The following is a 24918-nucleotide window of genomic DNA, read 5'->3' on the forward strand; positions in this document are numbered from 1 at the left end:
GAAATGTAATTGCCTTTTGCATAATGATGCTAATTTGTTGCAATAAACTTTTTTATAAGGGAAATTTTGATAAAATGTCACGGCTTGTTATTCGTTTTTTCCTATTTTAGCCCTTTCCTCTGCACAGTATAAAGTTTTAAAAGATGTCAAACACAGCTTGTCAGTAAACACGTCTGCTACTATAGTCCTTGTATTTAGTAATAATCCAGTTACACCAAGAAGTCCAATAACTACTTTTTATTTTTTGACAGCCTATTTATTTTTCTGAAACCACCAGGGCATTTGTTACAGAAACACCATCTTCTGTCTAAAGAGAAAAATCATTGACTAGTAATTGCACGAGTATCTGCATATAACAAGTATACTATTGATACTTAAAATTGCTCATATATTCTTTTGCTTTGCTTCTGTGTAACGTTATATGTGTTGATGAAGAGACAGTAAGCTAAGACTCTTCAACTCATTCTAAAAGTTGTCTGTTCTTTGAAAATAATAAGTTCCTTCTGCGAAAAGAGGGTAATCAGGAAAGTTTTCTCGTGCACATGCTTCTTTAAGAGCAGGTGTTCAGCTGTTCCCCAGCGGGAAGCTGACGTTAGTCCCAAGTCCCTGAAGAATCTAAAAATAGCAGAGAGAGAAAGACAGGCGGACTGTGTCGAAATGACTCTGCACAAGCTTACGAGATGGTGCCACCCTCAAGCTCTACCAACAATTTGCTTGCCCTCCAGATTACTAACTCAAGATGTAAAGTTGCCTCCAGTCATCTCTCAGGTACGCTTGAAATCTGTGAAGTGTTATTAGTACTGATCCTGTGCAGCCTTTAACCTTAACTAGTATGGCCTTCTATACCAGCTTAACAGCTTGCTTTGTTTCTTTTATATTGAGCTTCAAGTAGTTATTTTATTGAAAGACAAGCCTATGAGCTAGTAAGATAAATGCATAGGTGGCATTTGAGATTGTAATGTACAACTTGCTTCTTCAATCTAATCTTCCTGCTAAAGGAAAAATCAGTCAGTCCTTTCATATTTAAGAAAACATTTCCAAATGAGACAATAGAACTTCAACAGAAGTAGACAATAGAACTGTATGAAAATTGTACCTTAAAATATACTTCTTCTAAGTAATATCTATTCTAATTTAAACTTTACTTAACACATTTATTAGAACCACAGTCGTAAGAAAGTGGATATGTTCTAGTGAACTAAAAACAACCGAAGATGCCAGTACTTCTGCCATAGCAGTAGTGTTACTTCTATTAAAAAGGTATATATTATTATGTTCTCTTTGATATACTTTAGCCATGAAAAATAGTATTATACCCAAATTATTTATATGAACATCGTTTGCTCTCTGTATTACAGTTTGCCTGTTTTAGTGAATCAGTGATTTTATTTAAATATTGTTTGCATGTCATAATAGATACAGTAGGTTTTGAAAATTGCTTGGCATTTGATATGTTTTTAAATGACTTGATTAAAAACATGATTAAAATCACAAAAACTAACAACTATTTTCATGATGTTAACCTGTAACAATACTCGATCCACAGAAAGTGCATAGTGAGAGACTTTTGAAAGTTGGTTTTGAATCCTTTATGATTTGGAATGTCTCCATAGAATCAGAGGTCATTAATGACTTCCATCATTTCTCTTTCTTATTAATAGATAATTTAAAGTTATGATTTCCTCTTTATTTCTGATACATTTCTGATAAATTCCATATCCTTACACATATTCAAAGACGATTTTATTGGTATACAAATTAGTTGCCATACCATTTGCCTCTTCATTTGGTCTGTGAATATTTAACTGTGATTTTGACCCATACGGATTCTGAAAAATTCATACCTGGATTCAGTGCGTCTATAACAAAGCTAATTTTAGTTTGCAGTGCATGGCCACATTTTCTGTTACAGTTTCAGTGACAGGAGATATTGTATAAATTCTTTCAGGAAGCTATATTCACTTAGTTACAATGTCTCCACATGATAAATGTTGAATTGTATAATTCATTGTTCAATTCAATTGTAGTCTACTATAATAAATGTTTTTATGTCCTATTGAAGACCCTTGGTTCCCCAAACATTGACAGCACTTCATAAAAACATTTTTTTGGAGTAGTTCCTCTTTTTGTTTTCACTGAGTTTTTTCCCGATCAGCACCTTGGCAACTTTTGCTGTGCGTTCGTCTGTCTTGTTTCATAACCCAAAATGCAGCTGGAATAAAATTATGGCCTGACGGATGAACTGTTGTTTCGTTTTGGTTTTTCCTTCTGCTACCTCAGAATCTTTTTAACAAGCTTTGCCGGTAGTCGCTGGTCACAGAGAAGGAAGCCATGGTGCGCAATGTGGACAACCTGGACTTCTGCCTTTCCTCACATCCACAGAGCATCCTGGAGGGACTGCGCTCGCTGTGCTCCCACCCCAAGCTCTTTGACGTGACGCTGAGCGCTGGGGGGCGCGAGTTCCCCTGTCACCGCAGCGTCCTGGCCCTCTGCAGCCTCTACTTCCGAACCATGTTCTCGGGCAACTTTGTGGAGAGCATCGCTGCCCGTGTGGAGCTGCACGATGTGGACCCCGAAGTCCTGGCCACCCTCCTTGACTTCGCATACACTGGAAAGCTCACCATCAACCAGGGCAACGTGGAGGGCCTTATCCGCACCTCCAGCCAGTTGCAGTTTGGGGCAGTCCGTGCCGTCTGCAGCCGCTACCTCCAGCACCAGATTGATGCCACCAACTGCCTAGGCATCCTGGAATTTGGGGAGACACATGGCTGCCCGGAGGTAGTGGCCAAAGCCAGTGGGTTCCTCATGGAGAACTTTGAGGCCGTGGCCCAGGAAGAAGAATTCCAGCTGCTGAAGAAGGAGAGGCTGGTGAGCTGCCTCTCGGAGGACAGGCTCCAGATAAGGGATGAGCGCAGTCGGGTGGAGGCAGCCCTCAGCTGGGTAAGGAACGACGAGGCCACTCGTCTCCCCCACCTCCCAGAGCTGTTTGGACTGGCCCGGCTGTCTCTCCTGCCCCGGGAATACCTGACTGACATCCTCCTGAAGGACAGCCTCGTCCAGCAGTGTCAAAGCTGCAGGGAGGCTGTGGAAAAGATCCACAGAGAGGTTAGTACAAGGCACAGGGATCAAAGGTTTGATTTCTACAGCTCTCTTTTTGGTGTTAGGCCATGCTCTTTCTAATGATTGATTCTTTCCCCCTATTTTTTACGTATTTTAAATTATTTGGTACTGTGAAAGTAAAGAATTTCATAAATAACTTAAAGTGAGCAAAGGAGACATTTTATTCATCCCATATTTTTACTTACAGGCAGTTTAGATAAGCATTTCAGTGCTGATACTGTTTGTCTTCGTAATTTATGTACAAATATTCCAACCCACGTGAAAGTGCCTTTTATTTTTATGTTTTTGTAAGTTGGAGATGGGTCCAGGAGACGTACTGCATGGTAAACCCCACGGTCCCCAGCCCAACCTGCAGGAGGTGCTCTTTGTGATAGGGGGGCGATCTCTGGATGACTCAGATGATGAGGATGAGGAGGAACAGGAGGAAGGGAGAGTAACGAGGCCTGTGCACAGGAACACAGCCTTCTATAACACAAAAACCTGTGAGTGCCCAGGTTCAGTTCCGATTGATCTACCAGTTAAAGGAATTGCCTGCTGACTCCCATTGTAACCAGACCATTTAAAATGAAACACACCTCACAGCCCTTATTTTGGATTACATTTCGCATTACATTTTGCTTAGCTTCCCCAAATAACAGAATGGGCAATTGTTTGTTTCTATGTGGGGGAAAAAAAGCCATTTAACTTTGTTGTAGCACTTTAATATGTATTTCATCTTTTGCAGACTTTCTTGGGTGAATATTTTTCCTTGACATTGTGCAGAAACCTGATTACTACGTCCATTGATTTGTAGTGGTGTTGCAGCACTTGTTTGTGACAGTTTTCTATACAACACAGACATAAGCAAACTACAATATAAAATGAAACTGGGAATGATGTGTAACAACAAGGGACTCACTGCATTCTCTGTATATCACTTTAATTTTTTTAAAATACTTTTGTGAACATTGAAAGCTCACTGAAGAAGTGTTTGCAGGGATGCAGTAGGGACGGAGTAAAGGCTTTGTAATTGACCATTCCCACATAAGGTGGCCAACAAGTTCCTAAGCAGTGCTTTGAGAAAGCTTGGTAGTGAGTGGGAGCCATTGTTAGGCATCACATGAAGCTGTTGAGCTTGGCAGCTTGAAGTAATTTTCTGTCTATTTCTATTTCTGTCTGACAGGCCAGTGGAATCTGCTCCCTGACTTCCCAGACTACAACAAGTGGGGTTTTTCAGTGGTCTCCTTGAACAATGATGTGTACGTCACAGGTGGGTTGCGCCTAAAGTTAATCCCTGGCATTAGTAACTTTATAGGACTTAAAAGTAAAACCATCATCATCTCATATATTACAATTTTTTAAAAACATACTTCCCAAGTTCTATAAATATAGTTTAACTAAAGCAGTGCCCACATTTGGAAAGATGTCGCCTTCTATGTGTTTATTCTGCAAGGATGTGAAGTGAATGATAAATGAGTGCATGTGCTTTTCACTTACAGCCAAGGATCTGAAGGGGCTTAAAGAGACTCCCCCACCGATCTAACAATACCAGTCTGAATGTCATGAACTCCTGGACTGGAATGTGACCAGTATTCAGTCCCCATGCACAAAGCAAACAACAATTCGGAGACAGGAACCGCTTGAATAAAAAGTAAAAATATCAGCTTCTAGCTTCTAACTGTGAAGCACGTCTGTTGAGGTTCAGCTCTGCACTGTGCTGGTAGAATATGAGAATGTGATAGTCGCTTCTGTTCAGGTAATTGTAATAGTAGTTGGCAAAAGCCCAACTGACATTGTTAATTATCCCTCCAGGAGGCTCCAGGGGCTCTCGTACCAACACGTGGTCGACCACCCACACCTGGAAGTACATCACGCGGGAGGGGAAGTGGGTGATGACTGCTCCCATGCTGAGGCCCAGGACCAATCATGCCTCAGCTGCACTGAATGGGGAGATATATGTCATTGGAGGTAACAAGGAGAGAAAGAAACATAGATCTGAGGCCTTTTAGGAGAGTGAGAGAGATTGGGAGTGTCTCTAATCCAAATCACTAATACCATGTGCCTATCTCAGGAGCTGTGTTAGGGTTAGTATCCGGGAAGGATACTGCTGAAAGATATGAAGGTGGTAATTTGCTCTCTTCCAGTAGTACCAAAACAAAACAATAGAAACAGAGTTATTAAATGGTTCTGAATGCAAATCGTCAATCACCTGAAGCTTATTCATTTAGTTTTTTTTTTTGGTGGGAGACATGCAACAAACATGGCCCCTTCAGTTTATCCATCAATGCAGAGATGTGTGAAGTATATTCCTGGGAATATTTCCTGTCTTGAATTCTTGTCTAGCACAATAACCATCACAAGGAAAATCAGATCTCTTCAGTACCCAAAGGTCTCTGCATTTACAGTGTCAGTCTTATAAAACCCAACAGTTGACTCGAGAGAATAGAGCAGATCAGTTATTACTTTTTATTCTGATTGTTCTGGCTCCTCACAGCATATTGGTCAGAGATTTCAAGTAAAGTATGCAGGTCAGGGAAGTGGAACTAGGAGACAAGAGAGTCCAGGGTTTGAGATTGCTAGAACAGATGTCACTGGTCCGGGATTCTAAAAAGAAACCTAAGTGTCCTGCCCTGTTGAAACAACAACCCTTTTTTTCAGGCACTAGCATGGATTTTGTGGAGGTGGAACACTATGATCCCTATAGTGACAGCTGGGCTCTCACTGGGCCCACTTTGAAATACGTCACTAACTTCACTGCCACTGGCTGTCTGGGCAAGCTGTACGTCATTGGCTCTTGCGCAGTCAAATACAACGCTCTCACTCTTCAGTGCTACAATCCTGTAACAGGTAAGAAATTGTCAAAGTTATTAGATCTCCTTCTGGGTGGTCCTTCTTTGCCACTTCTGCACGAAGATACACAGTGTCCTTAGGAAGCCGTAAGGGCAGAGTATCTCTTCACTCATAAACCTTCATGGCCAAGAGCAATGGTGGATTGGACCTACAGTATGAAAAGCACAAATCCATGATCTGTCATTCCTATTATTTACTTTAGTCTTGTCAAAGAAGTGTTATGACACCAGCTTTACCTACAGTGTTTTAGTGATCCTGTCACACCCAGTACACCTAGAGGGCACTCTACTTCTCTCCTGTTCCTAGTTCCCTGTAATTATTCATGTCTTTCTGGTGTGTCTTGTTGTGTAGCCTATTTACTTCCTGCTTCTGCTCTGCTCCTTGCTCAGCATTGAGGTTCGAATGTCCTGAAACCCGCCAAGCACCAGGTCGCCCCACGTCCGCGGCCTGAGGGAATAGGTTTCTATACGGCATTTCCTGAACAGCTGAGCCCGGGCTAACCCCCGTCTCGCCGCTACGCATAGGGTCTTTTTCCGCTCTCCTGCCATTCCACAGTTTGTCCCTTCAGACATCCGTGACAGATCCTGCTTGGGTGTCCTTCAGCTTGCTGACTTTTGTCCCATTCTCTCTGACAGATGGATGGAGTATCATTGCCTCTCCCTTCATCCCCAAATACTTGTCGGCCCCTCGCTCTGTCTCTGTGGATGGAGTCATTTACCTGATAGGGGACAACACCAAAAAGATGTACACATATGACCCTGAGGCCAACATGTGGCAGAAGGTGAGGACTGTTCAATTCAAAGAAGAGGACTACCTTTGCAGATTTTTAGTTCCAGTTCTAAGCTATGCTGAAAAGAAAAGAGATACAGCATTTCGGCTGTGGAGCCTTCTGACACCTGAAGAAGGCTCCATAGCCAAAACGTTGTCACCCTTTTCTTCTCTTTTCAGGACAGAATAAGCCTTTACTTGTTCCTTTGCAGCCTACACATACTGACATGAACCATTTCTAAGCTATAGAACCAGACAAGCTGTTCCTGCTTCTTCTTTTGCGAACAGCTTATTGTTTTTACAGAAACCTAGAGTGCTGTACATCCTTAACTCTTGGTAAAGGAGTGCTTCATATTCTCGATTCGTAATATACTTGTTAATACTTCTGAATTTCTCTTCTCTGATCCTCTCTAATCCATTGGTATTGAAGACACGCAGCTCTCGCTATAGAAGTTGAAACCTTTACTTTCATTTTTTGCACTTAAGAGCCGCAAATGAAACTTAAGAAAATAACATGGGTGACAGCAACAATGAAACCAAAGGGCAGAGAAAGAAAATGCTCTCTGTAGCCTCGTCTGTTTGTATACACCTTTCTATCCGAATCTGTCTCTGTTGCCCTTTCTTTTTTTTCCGTTTAACTCAACAGTGCTGTTGTTCTTTCTGGCTCTGCAGGGTGGTGAATCTTTCCTCTCTTCCACACACGTGAAATGGTGTTTCGCTTCTCTCTTGCTCTCTGTTTTGGCTCCCAGGTCCAGCTTCTTCACACCCTCCACGAGAATGGCAGCCTGGTGGTGCTGGGCGGACAGCTGTATGTGACAGGTGGGCACTGGAAAGGAATGGAGGGGGAGTATCGGGTGGAGATGGAGGTATACAACTGCGCCTCCAACGCCTGGCACGTGGAGGGCTTCCTGCCTAGGCTGTGGTTCTACAGTGGCTCCTGCGCCATCTTTCTAGACCCCTCTCCATGGACAGAGCCTTTTCCAGCTGATGAGACCTAGAGGATGAGCTCATCTTTGGCAAGAACCTGCGCCAGAATCCGTACTGAGCAATGCTGCGATTATATCACATTTGTCAATTCCACCATTTATTTTGTGAGATTATAAACATTTTGCTTGCATTAAAGGTACAACACCTAATGGATTATTTAGAACCTTATTATTTGGTTTTCATTTTGATTTCTAGACATCTAGAGCAGACATTTCGAATGTTTTTTTAGCATGCAGAACTTCTGTTTTATCCTTGAATCCTGATATTATTGTATTATTGGTATTGTTATTGAATAACCAAAATTTAAAATTAACTAGGGCTATTTCCGGAAAGACTGAGGAAGATTAAATTTTTTTTTAGGATTTTAGTATTACTGACGGTTTTCTACTGCTTTTATGAACTCCAAATTGAAATAAATCTCACAGACTGGAACTCGTGTTTTGACTGATGAATGTCAGAGAATAGACATCAAATACAGTATCTAGGAGCCTTGTGTGAAAGTACAAAGTATTTTTTTCAGGCTATAAGAAATAGGAAATGAAATGGAAACAATAAAAAATGGAAAGATGCCACGTTCTTTAAAAAAGATTTTCAACTATACATACACTAGGTTAGATACAGCAGTAAAAACGCCTCCCATTAGTAATAATGGCTGTCAGAAATAAAAACGTTAGTGACATTGTAACACATTTTCATTTTAAAAAAGATTTGTCACACTAGTTCTGAAATAGTTCTATACAAGCTGAAAGGATATTGCTTGCACGTAGAAAGCCAAGGTTTTTCTGCATTCCTCACCGCATTCCTGAATTAAAAGAACAGATCACCTGGAGGTATAATGCTCTTATGCAGTATAAGCTGACACTCTGCCAAAATAAACAATGGATCTGAGAGGAAAGGAAAGCAGTGGATTTCCTAACATGCGATATAGTGCGATAGCACTGTCGATTTCTCCTTTATTAATGGATTATAAAGGGATGCTGCCAGAAATGAAAGCACGACTCCCGCTGTATATTCTTGTTATCCCGCCGCCCCTGTCCTGCCAAACGCCAATACCGATGAGCGATGACCATTACGGACAATCACACGCCCGGGGTTCGCAGCAACTTGGTTTTTTTTAAAGTTGCCCAGTCGAGTGAGTTTCCTGTTGCGTCCTTTTGCTATGGAAACTATCCGGCTGGCGTTCTATTTCTATGACAACGATCGGGAGAAAGCGTCGAGCTTCCTCAGCAACCAACGCTGAGACCTGCCTCGCGCGCTGCACTTGCATGTTTGAAGTTAAAAGCCCAGGTAGCAGATTCTGGTGAAAATCAATTCGACCCTAGAATGAATCTTTTTTGTTAAAACGTTGTAGGAAACTTTATCGTAAGGCATCCTTTTTTTCCCTCTTCATAAGAAAAAACAAACTTTATTTTCATCCTGCTTAGCCATACACTTTGTTACTTCTGAAACAGGAGAACTGTAGCATTTACGTACCTAACAACCTCCTTTTACTTAAGAAGTACTAATCCTTCGGGTGTGCATCTTCCAATGAGTTCAGAAGCCGAGCAAAGCACGCAAGCAGAGGGACTGGAGGCTGTCATTCAGGTAGGGGACTCGGCGTTTATAAACTGGGGGTGGCAAGAAACTGACTTTGATTTGTGCAAAAAAACGGTGAGATCATTTCTACCAATTTGGGAAAGTAGCTGTGTCTATCCCAGATTGGAGGTTGTCGTCATTTTAATTAGTTGTCGAAGCCTTAGTTTTACTCGAAGAATGAGGTTGTTTTGTTGTGGACGGGAAGTTGCCCGTTCCTCCTCAACTGTAGTTAAATTAGGACAATCGCAACCGTGAGCACAGGGTTTACGAAAACTGCACTGTTTGCAAACGCAGTATTTTCCTCTACAAAACTGCAATGAAGTGCAAAGGACGAAGGACAGGAACACTTATTACACATGACACCACACTATGATATAAGAACTGGTGCAGCCAGGACGGGAGATTCCCTGAATGTGGGTGTAGTACTTGGAGAACACGTGGGGAAGCAGATTTAAAATACCTTATTAAACAGCTACAAAGGGGAAGAAACTCAATGTACCTGCCTCGCCAGCATGCATACAAGCATGCATTTTTTTTAGTACCCAGATTCTATGCGTTGGCCACGGACTTCTGTTGGCACATCAACTTAAAACCTTCGTCCAACGCTGTAACCCAATTTTCCGTAAACAAAATGTCCACTTTAAAGGACTTCAGAGATGAGCTCTCTGTAGCCACTGGAGTGTGGCGCGCAGCTCTGAACGGCCATTGGACAGTGTCAAAAGAAATCCCCCGTGTTTCGCTGCGAGAGGTCCTCTCAGAGGTCTGAGTTGACGGAACGGTAAAACGGAGCGCGTTTGATGCACGGCGCTCCTCTGGCTGTGTCGCCGCAGAAGCTGGAGGAGTCGGTGCTGAACCCTGACACCAGCGGGGATGAGAGGAGCTTGACTCTGCGGGGCCACGGGAGGGACAGTCCGGCCACCCCAGTCGCAGCTCGCATCCGTCAGATCGTCACCCGCAACTTGGCTGACCAGCCGGCAGCAGGTACGGTACTTCCTCCCTCTCCAAAACCCGTTCCTCAACGCGCCACGGCACTAGGCAAATGGGACACTACAGAAACTAGCTGTAAATTATCATCCCACAATCCTCCTTCTGCATTCCACTGTTCCGTTCCACACGTTCCATCACTTTAGAACATCGATCTCCAGAGCTCGAGAACAGAACCATCCTTTAGAACTGAATTGTTTTTTTTTTCTGTGTGTGGTTTAAAAATGTGTCACAGTAGAAATCCCTTTCAGTTACTACTGTGTACAGTGTGCGGTTTGAAGTGAACAATAGGAAAACTTATTATATATAACCCAAGAATAAATTAACAACAGAACACGGACATTTTAAGTAACGTTATAAATTCCTGGAAGCCCTGAACTGGAAAAGATTTGGCGTTTGACTAATGTAATGTCAAAAGACTCTCAAACATTCCACCAATATCATTCTGTGAAGTGTCCCTGAATTGAAAAGTAACTCATTAAAATCAAAGCTATATCAAGTTATTTCCCCATAGCTAAACTCTGGCTTAGACTACATAGCTCTACATACCCCCGAACATCCTGTGGACAAACGTAGAGTTTTACCACCTTTGGCCTAGCAGGTCCGTTATCTGAAGTGCTCTCTGCGCTTTGGAGTCAGGAAAAAAGATCGCTTGAATGAGGCGGAATTTGTCAACGCAAACCTTTGACGGACTATGGTTCTGAAGTGCACAATGCCAACAGAAAGATAGCGGAAACAAATAACAACTAAAAAAAAAACAATTAAAAAACAAACGCCAAAAACACAAACAAGAATAACAAAACAAAAAAAAATGAAACGCAAACAAAAACGTAGTCTATTCTAGTTTAGCTCCAATTGCTTTATAGTTCCTATAGTCAGAAAATAATATCAATTGAACCCGGGCGAGTTCGTCACGATACCGTGTGTCTTCACGCCTTGTCGGAGTTCAAGTGCTCAGAAAACTTGGAATAGGACGAGTGGAGGATTGTGGATTTTTTAACGATTTGTCGGCCTTTCTCTTTTTCCACCAGCAGAGGGTAGAATTGCTTGACACACGATGAAGAGTCGCTTTGTCGTGGAAATGCGTAAAAATGGTTATGGATTAACTGCGAACTTGTTCTTATTGTTAAAAAGGACTAAACAAGTAAAACCATAATGTAATAATGTAATTTCCAAAGGAACTTGCTTAAAAATGTAGCATTGATTTGTATATGCATTGTGGAGTATTCACAGGTATTCGAGTCAAAGATTATTAAGTTATGCACAGGAGGAAATCTATTTCCTTAGCACTATTTGGTATAGTTCAGTTTGATTTTTTTTCTCTTGGTGTGTATGTTTTCTTTTGGGGGGGGGGGGATATATCCATAAATCAAATCAAAGATGACGTTTAATTTTTAAAAATGCGTAATTGCAGCATTGAGAACCACAATTAAGGAATTTCGGCTTTGAGTGTTTTGTTAAGTTTTGGGCAAGGTGAGGAGGGAGAGACTTTATCGGCTCTAGACAAGTTGTGTCCAGTACGTGCGTCACTGTGGTGTCTTCAGTCCATTGTAATACAATGAAGGGAGCACAAGACAGTCAGACCATGTTGATGGGCGGTACAGAAGTTAGCACAGCCTCCTCTTTGCTGGATAGTCTTGGGTTCGATTCTGACCTCAGACACGCATTGTCCCAGCTTGTAGTCTTTGTTCCCAAACTAGGCTCTGGCTTTCCATTACCCTTAGTGAAAGGGATGGTTGGATTGGTAATGAAGGTGCTAATGACGATGGTTGATACGGATACATTGATGTAGATGATCTAATTCAATGAATTATTGATTATCTTCTTGAAATGATCATTTCATGAAAAAGGGGGCTGCTGGGGGCAGAGATGAAAACTAGACACCCAGGCAGCCCTCTGTGAGCTCTGATCTAATGGAGCAGGGGGCAGGACTCGAAGGCAAGCTCAGGACTCCTGTAAGGCCCGCGTCTGTCTCTCTTCCAGGCAGTCCGGAAGTGGGCGCCAGCAGCTCCCTCCAGGAAGAGAACAGGCTGCTGAAGGATCTGTTGTCCCAGACGCGCGCTGACCGTGACAGCCTGCTGCTCAAACAGCAAGTCCTCACAGACAGGGTATGGGCCTCCATCACACCAGCACTTCCACTTCAGGCTAAAATGACTTAAAAAAAGGAGAGGATCCAGTTAATGAAGCCTCGATAAATTGCAAGCACAAAACTGCCTCAGAACACCGAGAGAGAGAAGGGACGAAAATACTTTTTAATGGACTTTTTTTCTCACGTGTTCATGCAGGAGGAAACTGACAATATGCCACAGGTCGGCTAAGGAGAAAGTTATACGTTTCATGGTTTTAGCATGATATGGTCAGATGTGTTATAGTTACTAGAAGTATTTCAGATGAACAAATCTTCAAGGCCTGACAGTATTCAGTGACTTGTACTTAAGAGATGTTATTCATCGGCCCTTAGCAAAACACAGCACAGGAGTTTTCCTAATTGCCTGGAAAATTGCTAATGTAGCAAAAAAGTCTTAAAAAGGTTGACAAAACTGGACTAAGTACTTATAGACCAATAAGCCTTAAGTCTATTGCATGCATGATTAAAGAAATAATAATAAGAACTAAACTAGAGGACTGTCTATGTGACAGTTGGATTTATGGGATAAGCAACATAGATATAGCATGGGCAAGTCGTACTTAACTTCTTCAGAGTTCTTGAGCAAGCAGCAGCAGTAATGGGCACAAGCCACGCCACACAGATCATATGTTATGTTTAGATTTTCAGAAGGTGCTTAATAAATTTCCTCATCATTAACGCTCAAAATTCAGCCGACAAGTAATCATAAGGGGTGCATGCTCAAATTGGGGTGATTCAGTTATTGGAGTACCACAGGTTTCTGTATTAAGACCACTGCTCTTTCTGATTTATAGCAGTGATTATATCTGGCTGCTGAATTTATCCCGAGTCACTGTTAACTGGTAGCTGCGTCTGCGTAATTTGCAGATGAAAATAGCACAGGGTTGTTTTTGCTTTACTGTGCCCCTGCTTTCTTAAAAGGTCAATGATGCAGATGTCAGGAATATTGGATATACTAGCGCAGGATAAAGTAACCCCTGGTGACCTGGTGAAGACCCATCAGCATTTCCAGAGCAAAACTAAGCAGGGCTTCCCTGTCAAGTGCATAGTTTAGTGTTTCTAGTGTGTGGAAGCTCAGAACCTCCATTGGTGTTGCACCAGGCACCTGATGGCTTAACACTGCTATATTCAATGAGTATGAATGAACCTTGTCTTTAGATATTACCCCACTGAGAATAAGATCTGTGCACGGCTCTATCTACAGTAGGAATGGAAGAACTGTCAAATTCTATAACCATTAATAGAAAAAAAAACTCATAAAATTTAAATTGAAGTATTTTGTTTTGCTCCAAATAGCGGCTAACCTCTGGCTGTGACTAGCGGTTAACTTATCTGCTTGCACAGTGTTCCCTAAAAAAGGACCTGAGCATTAAAACTGGCTAAACCTTTTCGGGAGTGCAGTCTTTGAAAAACAGCCAGCAGGATTTTGTGTGAGATGAAAGCAAATTACCGGAAAGTTGGTCAATATACGTTTTTCGTGAGAAGAAAACTGCACAAACGATCTCCTTGTGGTCCCTTCAGCCCACATCAATTCCACACCCCTCCCTCTCCAGCTTCACCTTTCATGGGGTCCCCCCCTCCACAGCTAGCGGTTGCTGTTTTCGGGGAAAATTAGTAGGTCAGCGGCCTGCTCTCCAGAGGTTCCAGAAGAAAAGGCCCATTTTTCATCTTATACAAAGCCGTCGTTTGTGATAACACTGCTCTCTTTCTGTGACTCAAGACTAATGAACTCCTCTAGCCTGGTTTACTACTGGAATTTATTTAAAATCACAACTATAAATAAAACTTAATTAGGGTGATATATTTAGTACCTTTATTTATTTTGTAAATATTTTGAAGGAGTTAGTGGTCTCTACGATTAAAAAGCGAACAAGTGCACCAAAATAAACTCTTCAAGATTCTCTGTGTTGTGAGGCAGCTGTGACTTTAAAAAGCCACATAAAAACAAAGTGTAAGTAGCCAAATCAACTGGCCAACCTAATTTTTTTCTGTTTGCTAAAGGTTGACAGTTCGCAGTTTGAAAATGTCTTCAATTTTAAGATAATAAATAGAAATGACTTAACAATGATAAATTAAACTCTTAAGAGAAAAAAAATGTGGTAGAACTAGAAGACCCTACTATTAGACCACACTTGAGCTGCTCTTTGATGGCATCCAGATCCAATGAGCTTCTCTGATACTCTTTTCTCTCAGTCTGCTACAAATTATTTTCTGGTTATCTCTTTTGGCAAACAGATACTTTATTTTGCTATTGTTGACTCACGCTCATAACTGATATTTTGGAGCAACATATCATTATGGCTGTCTTCAGTTTGCACACATTGCATCTTGCATTAATCCCCACAGAGCGTCCTAATGGACTGAGGAGACTTTAAAAGAATTGGATTAGTTTCAGTAAATCAGTTTGTTCCTGTTGACTGGTTGTTCCTGCAGAAGAACTGAAGTCTTTGCACCAGATGTTGAAATAAATTCTCTCTGGAGTTTCTTGAATTTGTTCTCCTTCCTGACTTAGCAATGTTTTGAACAGAGAGCACTGGTTTGTATGGTGTTTTCAATTCTCATGCAGTTTCAGCGGAATCACTTTGGTAATATGAAGTTTCAGAGTTTAGTGAAGAATTGGCATAACATTCTGTGGATAATTGTGTGGAAACTATAGGTGGACAGTAGGTAAAAGATACACATCTACATCTATACAATAGATTTAATCTCCTCCAGGTTTAAAATTTTCTCCATCAAGTTACTGTGACTCCATGTGACCCATGGCAATTGCCCATGAACCCAGGCGAACTCTGACTTAGTTTGCAAAGCTGGATTGTCTCAGGAGATTAGAGAGCAAGTCAGTGTGAACTCTGACCTTTTTGTTGATTTTGGAATATGACCAGCTTGCAGTTTTCTCAGGCAGTGTGGGTGTGCGTGTATACATTGCACAGCTTCAGATCAGCACGAGGACAAGACGGGGCATTAGAAAGAAGCTTAAAATATTCAGTATGTAAGACGTTTAAGCGTGTAAAAAAAAATGAAGATAAAATCATTCCCACAGGAACACGATCCATGTGTTATACATCATTTGTTTCTAAATACTGGCATAAAAAAGCATCATTTCAGTTAAGACAAATTATTCAGCATAATGAATATGCATGATACATGAAGAATCCAGGTTCAGTATGTTTTGTTATTTATGACAAATATTTGCTGCAAACAAAAGGCTCTGCAGAAACTTGGTAGTCATGCAAGGTAACTTATTTTATGTGTGTATACTGTTGTAATGTGCATATCTTTGAGATTTTAGACAGGTTTCTAGATGTTATCACTGAAGATGATCTGCTCTTCTGCTTAGGGTATGAAATGAAACACTTATCAATACTTGAAACGCAATGTTATTTTTATTCTTTCCTTCTAAATATCTGTGACGAGTGCAAACAGTGCTTGTTGTAAAGAGCCAGCTGTGCATCATACTAGGTGCAACTGAAGTTAGTGAACCATATTGGAGGCGAGTCTCCCAGATGCTCCTTGCTTTATAGAGACACATTGAGGTCTTAACGTGGTTAACCACATCTCTTGTCCTCCTGGATTTCTTATTGTTATTCATTCAATGGTTATTATTAACCATTCTCTGGTTACCTTAGTCTACTTGTTGCCTGCTATTCATACAACATGGTCACCCATCTCCTCTGCTCATATTTATCATTTTAACTATGACCAAAGCTATCTGTCTTTAAGAGTGTTAGCACTCATACACATGTATTTTGCCATAACTCTTTGTGCTGTAGCAAGCTTTTAGATTGTGAGTGTACCTGAACTCAGTTTGCAAAAGCTTTCAGAGAAGGTGATGTGATCCTATTGAAACCAAGACAGTAGTATTCCCCCAGGGAAGGATTCCTGGGCCTGTGATGTAGTGTCATTCACCGCTGTCTAGGGAGTGGCTCTGTGTGTTGCATGAGAGACAGTGATTAAATCCTGGCAGGTGTACTGTTATACCCAAGCCTGAGAAGGACAAGTGCTTTCTACCCTGATTCTCTCTTAACAACTTGTGATATGCCATTTAAATATGTGTTTTACACAGGTATGAAGGCAGGTTTTATAGAGATGTCTCTGCGTTCGCTCAAACACTTTTTTTTTCAACTTTCCAGTCTATTCACCCATGTAGACATCTGAGACTAACCTTCAGGATTGAGTCCGCTTTTGACAAAACACATACTCTGGTGGGGGCCACGGCAGTTTGAAGCCAATCCCAGAAGCACAATGCATGAGGTGGGACTGAGAGCGCTCGACTGCTTTCACCCTAGGCTGGAGGACGGTGTATTGTGAGGACACAAAGAAAGGAACAATTTGGAATACAAAATCAAACTTAGTCATCACGTCTTCGGGAGGTGGGAAGAAGCTGGAATACCTAGCAGAAATCTAAATGAACACAGGGAGAACAGACCCATTCCGTACAGGCAGAAATTAAACCTAGGTTTCTGGGGCTGCCAGCGGGAGAACTAAATGCCGTACCAGTGTGCTTCTCTGTCTCCCTAAAATAAGTCCTTTCTGCATGCTTGTCGTACCCATGTAAGTGCCATGTATTGGGATCAAACAAATAATATCAGTTTGACTCTCTTTGTATATGCACGAGGTAATTAGTAGTATCTGGAAGGTACAATTGCCAAAAAAGGGTTATGATAGATGCCATAAAAAACTTTTTGGACTGAATGGAAGAATGAAATGAAAATGAATTTGTGAATGATCTGTCTGCCTCCCCATACCATTATTTTACAGCGCAAACATACACTGGCAATGATCACCTCACAATCCAGCTTGTTGGAAAAAACATCAGTCATTGGACTGTAAAAAAGAAATGTCACTTAAGTCACAGTAACGGACAGCTCACCTCTCTGCAGTCTACTAGTGGAGAGGTTCCCCTCTCAAAACTGTGGTTAGGTGTACTCTATGAGAAGCTTATCACCCTTTGACTTCTGCTAACAACTACATATTGTCAAGTTAACAATAAAATCTGCTAAATACTGTTTAGAATTAAGTCTAATAATTTTTTAATTTAATTACTAGAGCAACTACCGTAATGGACAGGAACCTCCAAGATGTCACTTTTTTTTTTGTGACCCAGAGATGAAGGAACTGTCTTCTCGGTGTGTCACAGCATGGGTGCATGATCCTTGTTGTAGCCTCAGACATTGCAGTGGAAAAAATACAGAGAGGATTTCTGCAGGGGAGAACAAAACAAACAAATGCATCGCTCAGAGCTCTTCTTCGGCATCATTTTCTCAGCCCACACTGTGTAAGCAGCCTATATAAACAGTTTTAAGAGTCAGCTGGAGTTGCTTAGCTCTTGAAGCCAGCACCAGTGGGAGGTGGGGGTTGAAGCTATGATTCAAGTGGGATAGCAAGGTACAGAGGAGAGGGGTTGCATATCCACTCCAGCTGTGTTTAGTAATCTGACAGATAGTGCTTTCTGTTAATTCTTTGTATTGAGCTTCTGGGCCCAAGCCAAGTCAGACAACAATACTGCATCCTTTAACCCTTTCCCTGCTGTATATAGACCAGGCCAGGTGTCTGTCGCTGTGAGGTTGCAGGTGTACGCTTGCTAATTCAAAGCACTTTGTGCAGATCAGTTTGAAATGTGATGCCAGATTCTTCATGTCTAGTTTGTGATTTTCAAAGAGGGTAACTTTCAATACTTTGGTTTAACAAAAGAAGTTCAAATTAGATTTAATTTAATAACATTCAGGCATTTGCTACAAAAATGGCATCAAATCTATACAGACGTCAGATGTACAGTACGTCTGATTCAAGGTGTTTTACCAAATATATATCCTGACCAGGCTGCAACTTGTACAACTTTTTATTTTATTTTCTAATTGCAGTGGAATGATGGTTCTATTAAAAAAGTGTGTATATTAAATATTACAAATGCCAGGGTGAAAGCTGAGCTTTCATCTTTAATTCTGTGACATATCAAACAAAAAGCATATTTCTTATAGCTTTGTAAGTAGATTCGTATCCATCAAACTGTAATATGCACCTAGAGACTTGTTTGCTTTATATCAGGTTTTAGGAACTTGTTGTAAGTTAAGAATTGCTGTTTCATCTAGATTTTTTTTTAGAAGGAACCTGTAATTTTGTTCAATCCATTTCTTTGTTGCTACTGCAGTATTTCAAAGCTTTTAGAATTTAAAACCCAGATACCAGGAGAGCCCTGTAGAAACCATATGGCTGTAAAATGTACGCCCAGGAAGTCTGCTTTTTAGTGTAAATTGCATTTTGACTTTTAATGCCAGTGCCAACATGCAACCTCAGTGGGCAGGAATGCTACAGGATTTTGTTTCAGTTTTTTTTCTCTTTAAGGACGACAGGAGCAGCCGAAACGAAGGTTTCAAAGGTACATTAAAAAGGAGCAGTAAGACATTCTGCCCTGAGCGGCTTCAAGTCGCTGAAGGTGGAAGCGTACGGGAGAGCGATGAGCCGAGCTGAGCTGAGCTTTGAGAGGCTGGTGATTAAATTTAATGATGCGAGTAGAGAGAAAGGGAACCTCTATAACAGGCCGTCACAGCACCCCGCGGGACTTCCTCCACAGAGCATAGCTAATCAACTCCAGCCATGGCCTCCTGCTTTACTGCAGGCCTGGGATCGGCCATAAAACCCCCCTTTCAGTATAACTCTTCAGGAAAAGAAAACTGGCAGAAAAAAACAACATTTTGACAAAAATTACTCTCTGTACATGTGTGCTATGAATATGACTATGAACTTTATCTTCTGCTAGGTACAGGACAGGAGTGGATTCAACAAGCCGTACTCTGCAGTACGTAATGTTTTCCACTAAACACCCTGTCAGCAGAGAGCGCAGTGATATACTAGCTAACATCCTGAGAAGCTGGGTGTGTCTGTAAGGGGACAGAGGTGACGGGTCTTTTGAGTGGGCTTCTGCGTCAACAAAAAATAGAAACAATATGCCTAAACATTTGATTTTTTTGAACAACTGTTTTGAAGTGCTCAGTCCTAAAAACATTCAGTTAGGGCCTTACGCCATTTCACTAGTTAAACTTCTTGTTCCTCAACATTATGTGTAACAGAGTGCTCTGTTTATTGAACATAGCCTAGTTCTCCACAAGGGACTTGTCCGATCATCTGTCTCAAAAGGGTGTTTATTTTTGTCGAATGTTAGCTCGCCATTGCAATACGAGGATGGAAAGAGGGACATGTAGCCTCTTGGTTCTTGTTTGGCCTGGCCATTAAAGAGGCGTAGGCGCCATGAAATTCCACGCTGTTCCTGTGACAGAGCACTGTGAAACACACTTCTCAGATCCTGCATACAGATTCTACAACAAGAATGAGTATTGATCGTGAAGATTTGTTGCTGAACCTAGTCCTTACAATACTCCCTACAATAATGTTGTCTCTATAGGCAACATTATGCAGTTAACATGTCTTATTTAGCAAGTACTTACTGTAATTCAGAATAAACCAGTATTCCTTTGGGCTGGGTTTACATTAATTTATGTCTGGCCACCAATAAGTGATTAAACATTAAACTGGGCCTTTTGTCAAAGTAAGTGTATTTGTGCCATTTTTCAGCTATAACTAGAAAACGTTTATTTTACGGAATGGATTATTTTAGCCCTTAATTAAAAGTGTTATCCTTTAATAGCAAGGTTTCTTTTTGGGAAGTCAAACAACTGCTTGTCGTTTTGACTGTTATCAAGTTTATCTTGGAGTGTGAAGGTGCTCTCATAATAAAAAGCATCTTCTGACAGAATGACACACACAACAGTTGAGGTTATACATGCACCATCTGGTGGCTGTAAAAATAGTTATAGTAAAAATAGCCTTTAACTAAGCAACTGAAGGTCTTGCAATTTTAAGGCTATGCATGTTTATTTTGCAGTTCATACATAGGTCTTTGGTAGTTTAACCTTTAAGGGGCTGTGTAATTATTATTATTAAATTAAGCATTTTAGAGTACTTTAGGTAATGTTTAGCAATTAAAAACAACAGAGAGTTGAGCTAAACTATAAATCATCAATTACTACTGAGGACAGACTGACAACAGGCTCTCAGCTTTGTCTAATGCAAATCACAGTGGGAAGGTAATAAAGAGCACTTGGGTGTACTTGTTCGGGGTAACAAGCAAAGAATGATAGATAAGTGGTAGACCCATGACTTCAACCTGGGATCTCCCAGTTACAAGCCCTTCTTAACCACTGCACCAGCAAACATCTGCTGATCAACTGACCTTTTAAATACAGTTACATAAGGGCACAAGACAGACTTTGGATCATGAACATCAAGAGCTTGAAGAACATAAAGAAAGACTCCATTAGACTATTTACTCCAATCAGCTCCTTTGATTTGGTGCTGTGCCATTGTCATTTACTGACAATAATGATGTTTCTGACCCTTGTCAACTTTGTGCACTCTTGTATACTGGAGGATGGAGTTATTTAGCAGTGAAGTTGCTCTCCAGTAAAGCCTCAAACCCAATCCACAACACTATAACACAGATATGCTTTGGCAGTTCTGATTTTTTGGCTTCTGTTTTTAAGTCCCGCCTTAATCTACTTACACCTTCATCATGAGCAGTAAAACCTCTCCATTGTCTCCATCTTAAGACCTGAACAGCCAAGCGCTCAAAGCTTTCAGTGGGGTGCACGTTATCTTTGTTTTTGCGTTTCTCTGAATAAAAAAAATCAAGCCCTATTTTAAAATGTTATTAATAGAGAGCAGGCGGGTGGTTCCAGCAGAGCAACAGTGATGCCATTGTCCCTGAAGCTGATTGAGCCTGCTGGAGAGATTAAGCAGCTGGAATAGAGATGGGGTGTGGGGGGGGGGGGCGGGGTGCACATTGTACGGTTAGGGGGTTGCTTTTCCTCTACACTGAGGTAACAGGCGGCCAGCGCTATCACTGGCTCAAAGCGTTAGAGTGAGTGCTCTTTAAACATGTGGTTCGTGTTAGTGAGGATAGGGGCGTCTGGCACCAGGAGAGGGAGTGGGTGGAGAGGGAAGGGGGGGTTCATATGAAATTTGGGGTAGGGGATAGAGGCCGGAAGATTAGATTGTGTAAGTAAACATCTTCAATAGTCAATCACTACTGAAGTTAGAAGTGATTATCCACTCTTCATGAATCAGTATTATTCATGACATACGGTACATTTTAAACTTCATCTATCCTATTCAGGATTTGGCAGCCTGCAGAGCTAGAGGTGTAACTGTGGTCTGTCACTTCCAAAAGGTTGTACCATGTGGGATAGTGTAAAGTAGATGGAGCAGTACCGTTGCCTACAAAAATATGTGAAGGAAATGCAGGATTGGAATTCGTTTAAAAAGTTGCATTTAGCTTCCCTATCTTTTAAACTGTTGTCAAAAACAATTACAGTGCCTGAAAATTGATTCACCCACCCAGAAATGAGTTGTGTAAAGTGATTTGTATGCTTGCAGTGCTATTTTTTTAGGGGTGATGATCTTTGGCAGCAAAGATACTTTGGAAGGTTTCAGAGAGTAGTTTTATCTCTGGATAGCCTCTTCTCTTTGTGGCTGTGGAAGCTTTTTTTGTTCTTGAATAATAACTTTTGCAAAAATAATAACAGGTGGATTAGGCCTTATGTACTGTAAAAAAATAGAAACAAATGTGACAGTAAAAGACAATATAGCTTTGCGGCCTTTACATTACACTTCAGTCTTCAGGACACCCACTCTTGTTTTCACCTCTGGATCAGCGGTGATGTAATTGAACCTCCAATTAAAGTAATTGTAACTCCCCCTGTCTTATCATGTATCACCTGGTTAAACTGAACTATTTAATTCTTTTCATTGATTTCTTAAACAACCTAGTGGCATCCTTCTAACTCTTTTATTTGAAAAGAAACTTAAAAGGTCCAACTTTCACGTGATTGCAAACCCTCTGAAGGTTCCAGATAAGCAACGTGTTAGTTCAGTTATGGATCCAGTTAAGTGTGTGAGAGCTTGACGGGGATTAAAGCTCCCAGGGGACTCCTCTTCCCTGGTCAGCCTGTTTGCTCTCTCCCACAGCTGGAGCGCATGCAGCTCCTGGAGTCTCGTGAACAGAATCAGGAGAGCGAGCGGCGCAGGTTCGAGGAGGAGGAGAGGATTTACAAGCAGAAGCTGCAGGCCTATCAGGATGGGCAGCAGAGACAGGCGCAGCTGGTACAGAAACTCCAGACTAAGGTAGTGAGGCTAAAACAGTGCTTCACTAGTCCCAGGAGGGTTCATTACACTCTTTGTTTTTTCATACCTGCAATGGGAAGAAAATAGACCTGTTATGTATGCTGAAGATCTTTGCATTTTGTGTTGTTTGTTTGTTGAAGAGAAAATAATAATAAAAAATATTTTTCACAGCTGTAGACATTCGCTTGTTGAAGTCAGAAAAACCCTTTTTGGTCATGCTTTGTGTCAGATACGTTTGCTGTGTATTCTATATACTGTACTCTAATACTAACCAAGTCCTCATGCTATTGGAAGGGTGGACTAAGTAGAACCCCAGGAGGATATTAATAGAGTGAATGTGGTTGATTGATTTGTTATGAGAAACTTGTGGCAGCGGCAATTGGTGGAAAGTTATTTTTTAAATTCAGAGTGGCAGCATTTACGTTTGCAATGCTGAAGGGTGACCTCTGTTCAGGTGCTGCAGTACAAGAAGAGATGTGGGGAGCTGGAGCACCAGGTGCTGGAGAAGACCTCAGAGTCAGAGAAACTCAAGAGCTCGGTAAACCTGCCCCAACAGCGCACACCCTGTCATACTCATTGTCACTGGAGCTGCTATGCCTAAGTCTCATTTAGGCGTTTGTCTGAAAAACATGCTACTGTATAAAAGAAGGCACACACAGTGAGTCCGTAGCCGCGGTATTGCGTGTTTGAGCAGTTCTGTCCCGTGATTCCCAGCTGCAGGCTCAGCTGGACTCCTCCGAGGCTCGTCTCCGCCGGGCAGAGCAGGAACACAGTGCAGACCTCGGGAACGCACTCAGGCAGCTGGAGGAGGAGCAGAGCAGGTGGGCGGCCGTGGAGTTTAGGCAGTATTTAAGAGGGTAGATACAGAGACACAACAGGTGCCTTTTTGACACAGAAGTGTGACGTTTATAAGGGGACATCCAAAGAATTTCTTCACCTGCATGTTCACGCAATCACATCTGTTCACTTACTAGGTATTTAGAATTGAACCTTTTATTGCAGACAACATAACATAGAGCAGCAGTTCACTAGGGAACCTTGCATAGTTTTTCTTAATTCAGCTTTTTATCTTATCATTCTCATTTGCCACATCTGAATAATAAAACTATTTTGAAGTTTGTTTATGCAAAGATATTGATCCACCAAGCACAGCAATATCCACAAACACATCTAATGAAACAAGCAGATACTCCAATTACAATTACGAGCACTAATTAAAAAAACACATACACCAAAGACAGGAAATCAATTTGAATGGTATTTAGGCTGCCAAAATAACAGCAATTAGAACATGAATTCAAAAACTTTACTTATTTTTCAATTAAAAAAAACATTCTGCTTTTCTAAGAAATTTGCATCACTAAGTACCTGTCGGTGCTTCTTCTTTCTCTGTCTGACACATGTCCATGAGAGAATGTACAGTAGCAAGCTGGCCTTAAAAGACACTGGGTTGAACGCAGTTAATTAGCCAACTTTCTCAGGTCCTTCTTCCAAGGGATTTTAATTATGCCTCACACTGAGAGGTGGGTTGACCTTACCACCTGAAGCTAGCGTTTAAAAGAGGCTGTTTTATGAAGCTGGGGGGCTTCAATTGAAATGGTGCAGCAGTACTTCCCAGTGAAAAAGTGAATTGCATTAAGCAGTTACAATTTAGTTTTACAAAACACTCAAATTTACTTCCCTGCATACTTCTAAGTACAGAAACATTCATCTGAAGTATAAATTAATGAAATAGTAAGCATACTAACCAATCTGTGCTCACTGTTTTCTTACAAACATTTTGGTGTGGTAACAATGTTTGCGTCTCAGGTGTGCTAGCCTCACCCAGGCCAACGCCGGGCTCCGTGAGCAGCTGGAGCAGACCAGCTCTGCCAATCACAAGCTGGCGGAGAGTGTGAGGAGAGCCAAGGAGGAGGTGGAGCAGCGCGATGCCAGACTGCGGCGCGAACAGGAGGTAAGAGCTCATCAACGTCAGGGCAAGCAAAGCTCGAATACTGTATTTAATTACGCTGTTTGTTTATGTTTGATGTTTTAGAGTGGAACAGAGTTCCTTTTTTTTTCTGAAGGGCTTGAGGAGCATTAAAACCCAAGCCATTTGCAGACTTTTTAAATGTAGGGGAAAAAAGAGCACACAAGGAATTGTGTGAATTGCCGTGGAATTTGCCTTCTAAAGATGACTTTTGAACTCTGTAATAAATGGCTGTGTGAATAATCTGCTTTTCTGGTTTTAATGGTCTGTTAAGGGTTTTTCATCATGTAAACTTGCTCAGTTTTAAGTGGATCCTCTGGACTTATGTGTAAAGTCCCAGAGAAGGGGATAGAGGGGGTGAGGGGAGGGGATGTGTGTGTGT

General features: G+C 41.4%; 2 protein-coding genes across 2 annotated transcripts in view; both read left to right on the forward strand.

Annotated features, from left to right (window-relative positions):
* The first annotated feature begins 2277 nt into the window (after positions 1-2277).
* On the forward strand, positions 2278-8139 carry klhl30 (kelch-like family member 30). The gene is made up of 7 exons (XM_088914512.1): positions 2278-3105; positions 3413-3602; positions 4283-4369; positions 4912-5067; positions 5758-5946; positions 6585-6730; positions 7467-8139. The coding sequence occupies exons 1-7, from the start codon at positions 2332-2334 to the stop codon at positions 7713-7715; spliced, it is 1791 nt and encodes a 596-aa protein (XP_088770638.1). The 5' UTR covers positions 2278-2331; the 3' UTR covers positions 7716-8139.
* A 1092-nt stretch (positions 8140-9231) lies between these two features.
* Positions 9232-24918, forward strand: part of crocc2 (ciliary rootlet coiled-coil, rootletin family member 2) — a 39262-nt gene continuing 23575 nt past the window's right edge. Inside the window, exons 1-7 of the mRNA XM_088913386.1 lie at positions 9232-9288; positions 10110-10260; positions 12247-12371; positions 22412-22567; positions 23022-23105; positions 23282-23388; positions 24377-24521. Of these exons, the coding sequence (XP_088769512.1) occupies positions 9232-9288; positions 10110-10260; positions 12247-12371; positions 22412-22567; positions 23022-23105; positions 23282-23388; positions 24377-24521 (825 nt within the window). The remainder of the gene's footprint in view (positions 9289-10109; positions 10261-12246; positions 12372-22411; positions 22568-23021; positions 23106-23281; positions 23389-24376; positions 24522-24918) is intronic.

The sequence above is a fragment of the Atractosteus spatula genome, chromosome 4 (genome assembly GCF_055471065.1).
Source record: "Atractosteus spatula isolate fAtrSpa1 chromosome 4, fAtrSpa1.hap1, whole genome shotgun sequence".
Taxonomy (NCBI): Eukaryota; Metazoa; Chordata; class Actinopteri; order Semionotiformes; family Lepisosteidae; genus Atractosteus; species Atractosteus spatula.

Coding starts and splice junctions, on each gene's coding strand:
- klhl30 (XM_088914512.1), top strand. CDS start 2,332: ATGGTGCGCAATGTGGACAACCTGGACTTCTGCCTTTCCTCACATCCA. Junction 5,068..5,757: donor GGAGATATATGTCATTGGAG/GTAACAAGGAGA, acceptor CCTTTTTTTCAG/GCACTAGCATGGATTTTGTG. Junction 6,731..7,466: donor AGGCCAACATGTGGCAGAAG/GTGAGGACTGTT, acceptor TTTGGCTCCCAG/GTCCAGCTTCTTCACACCCT.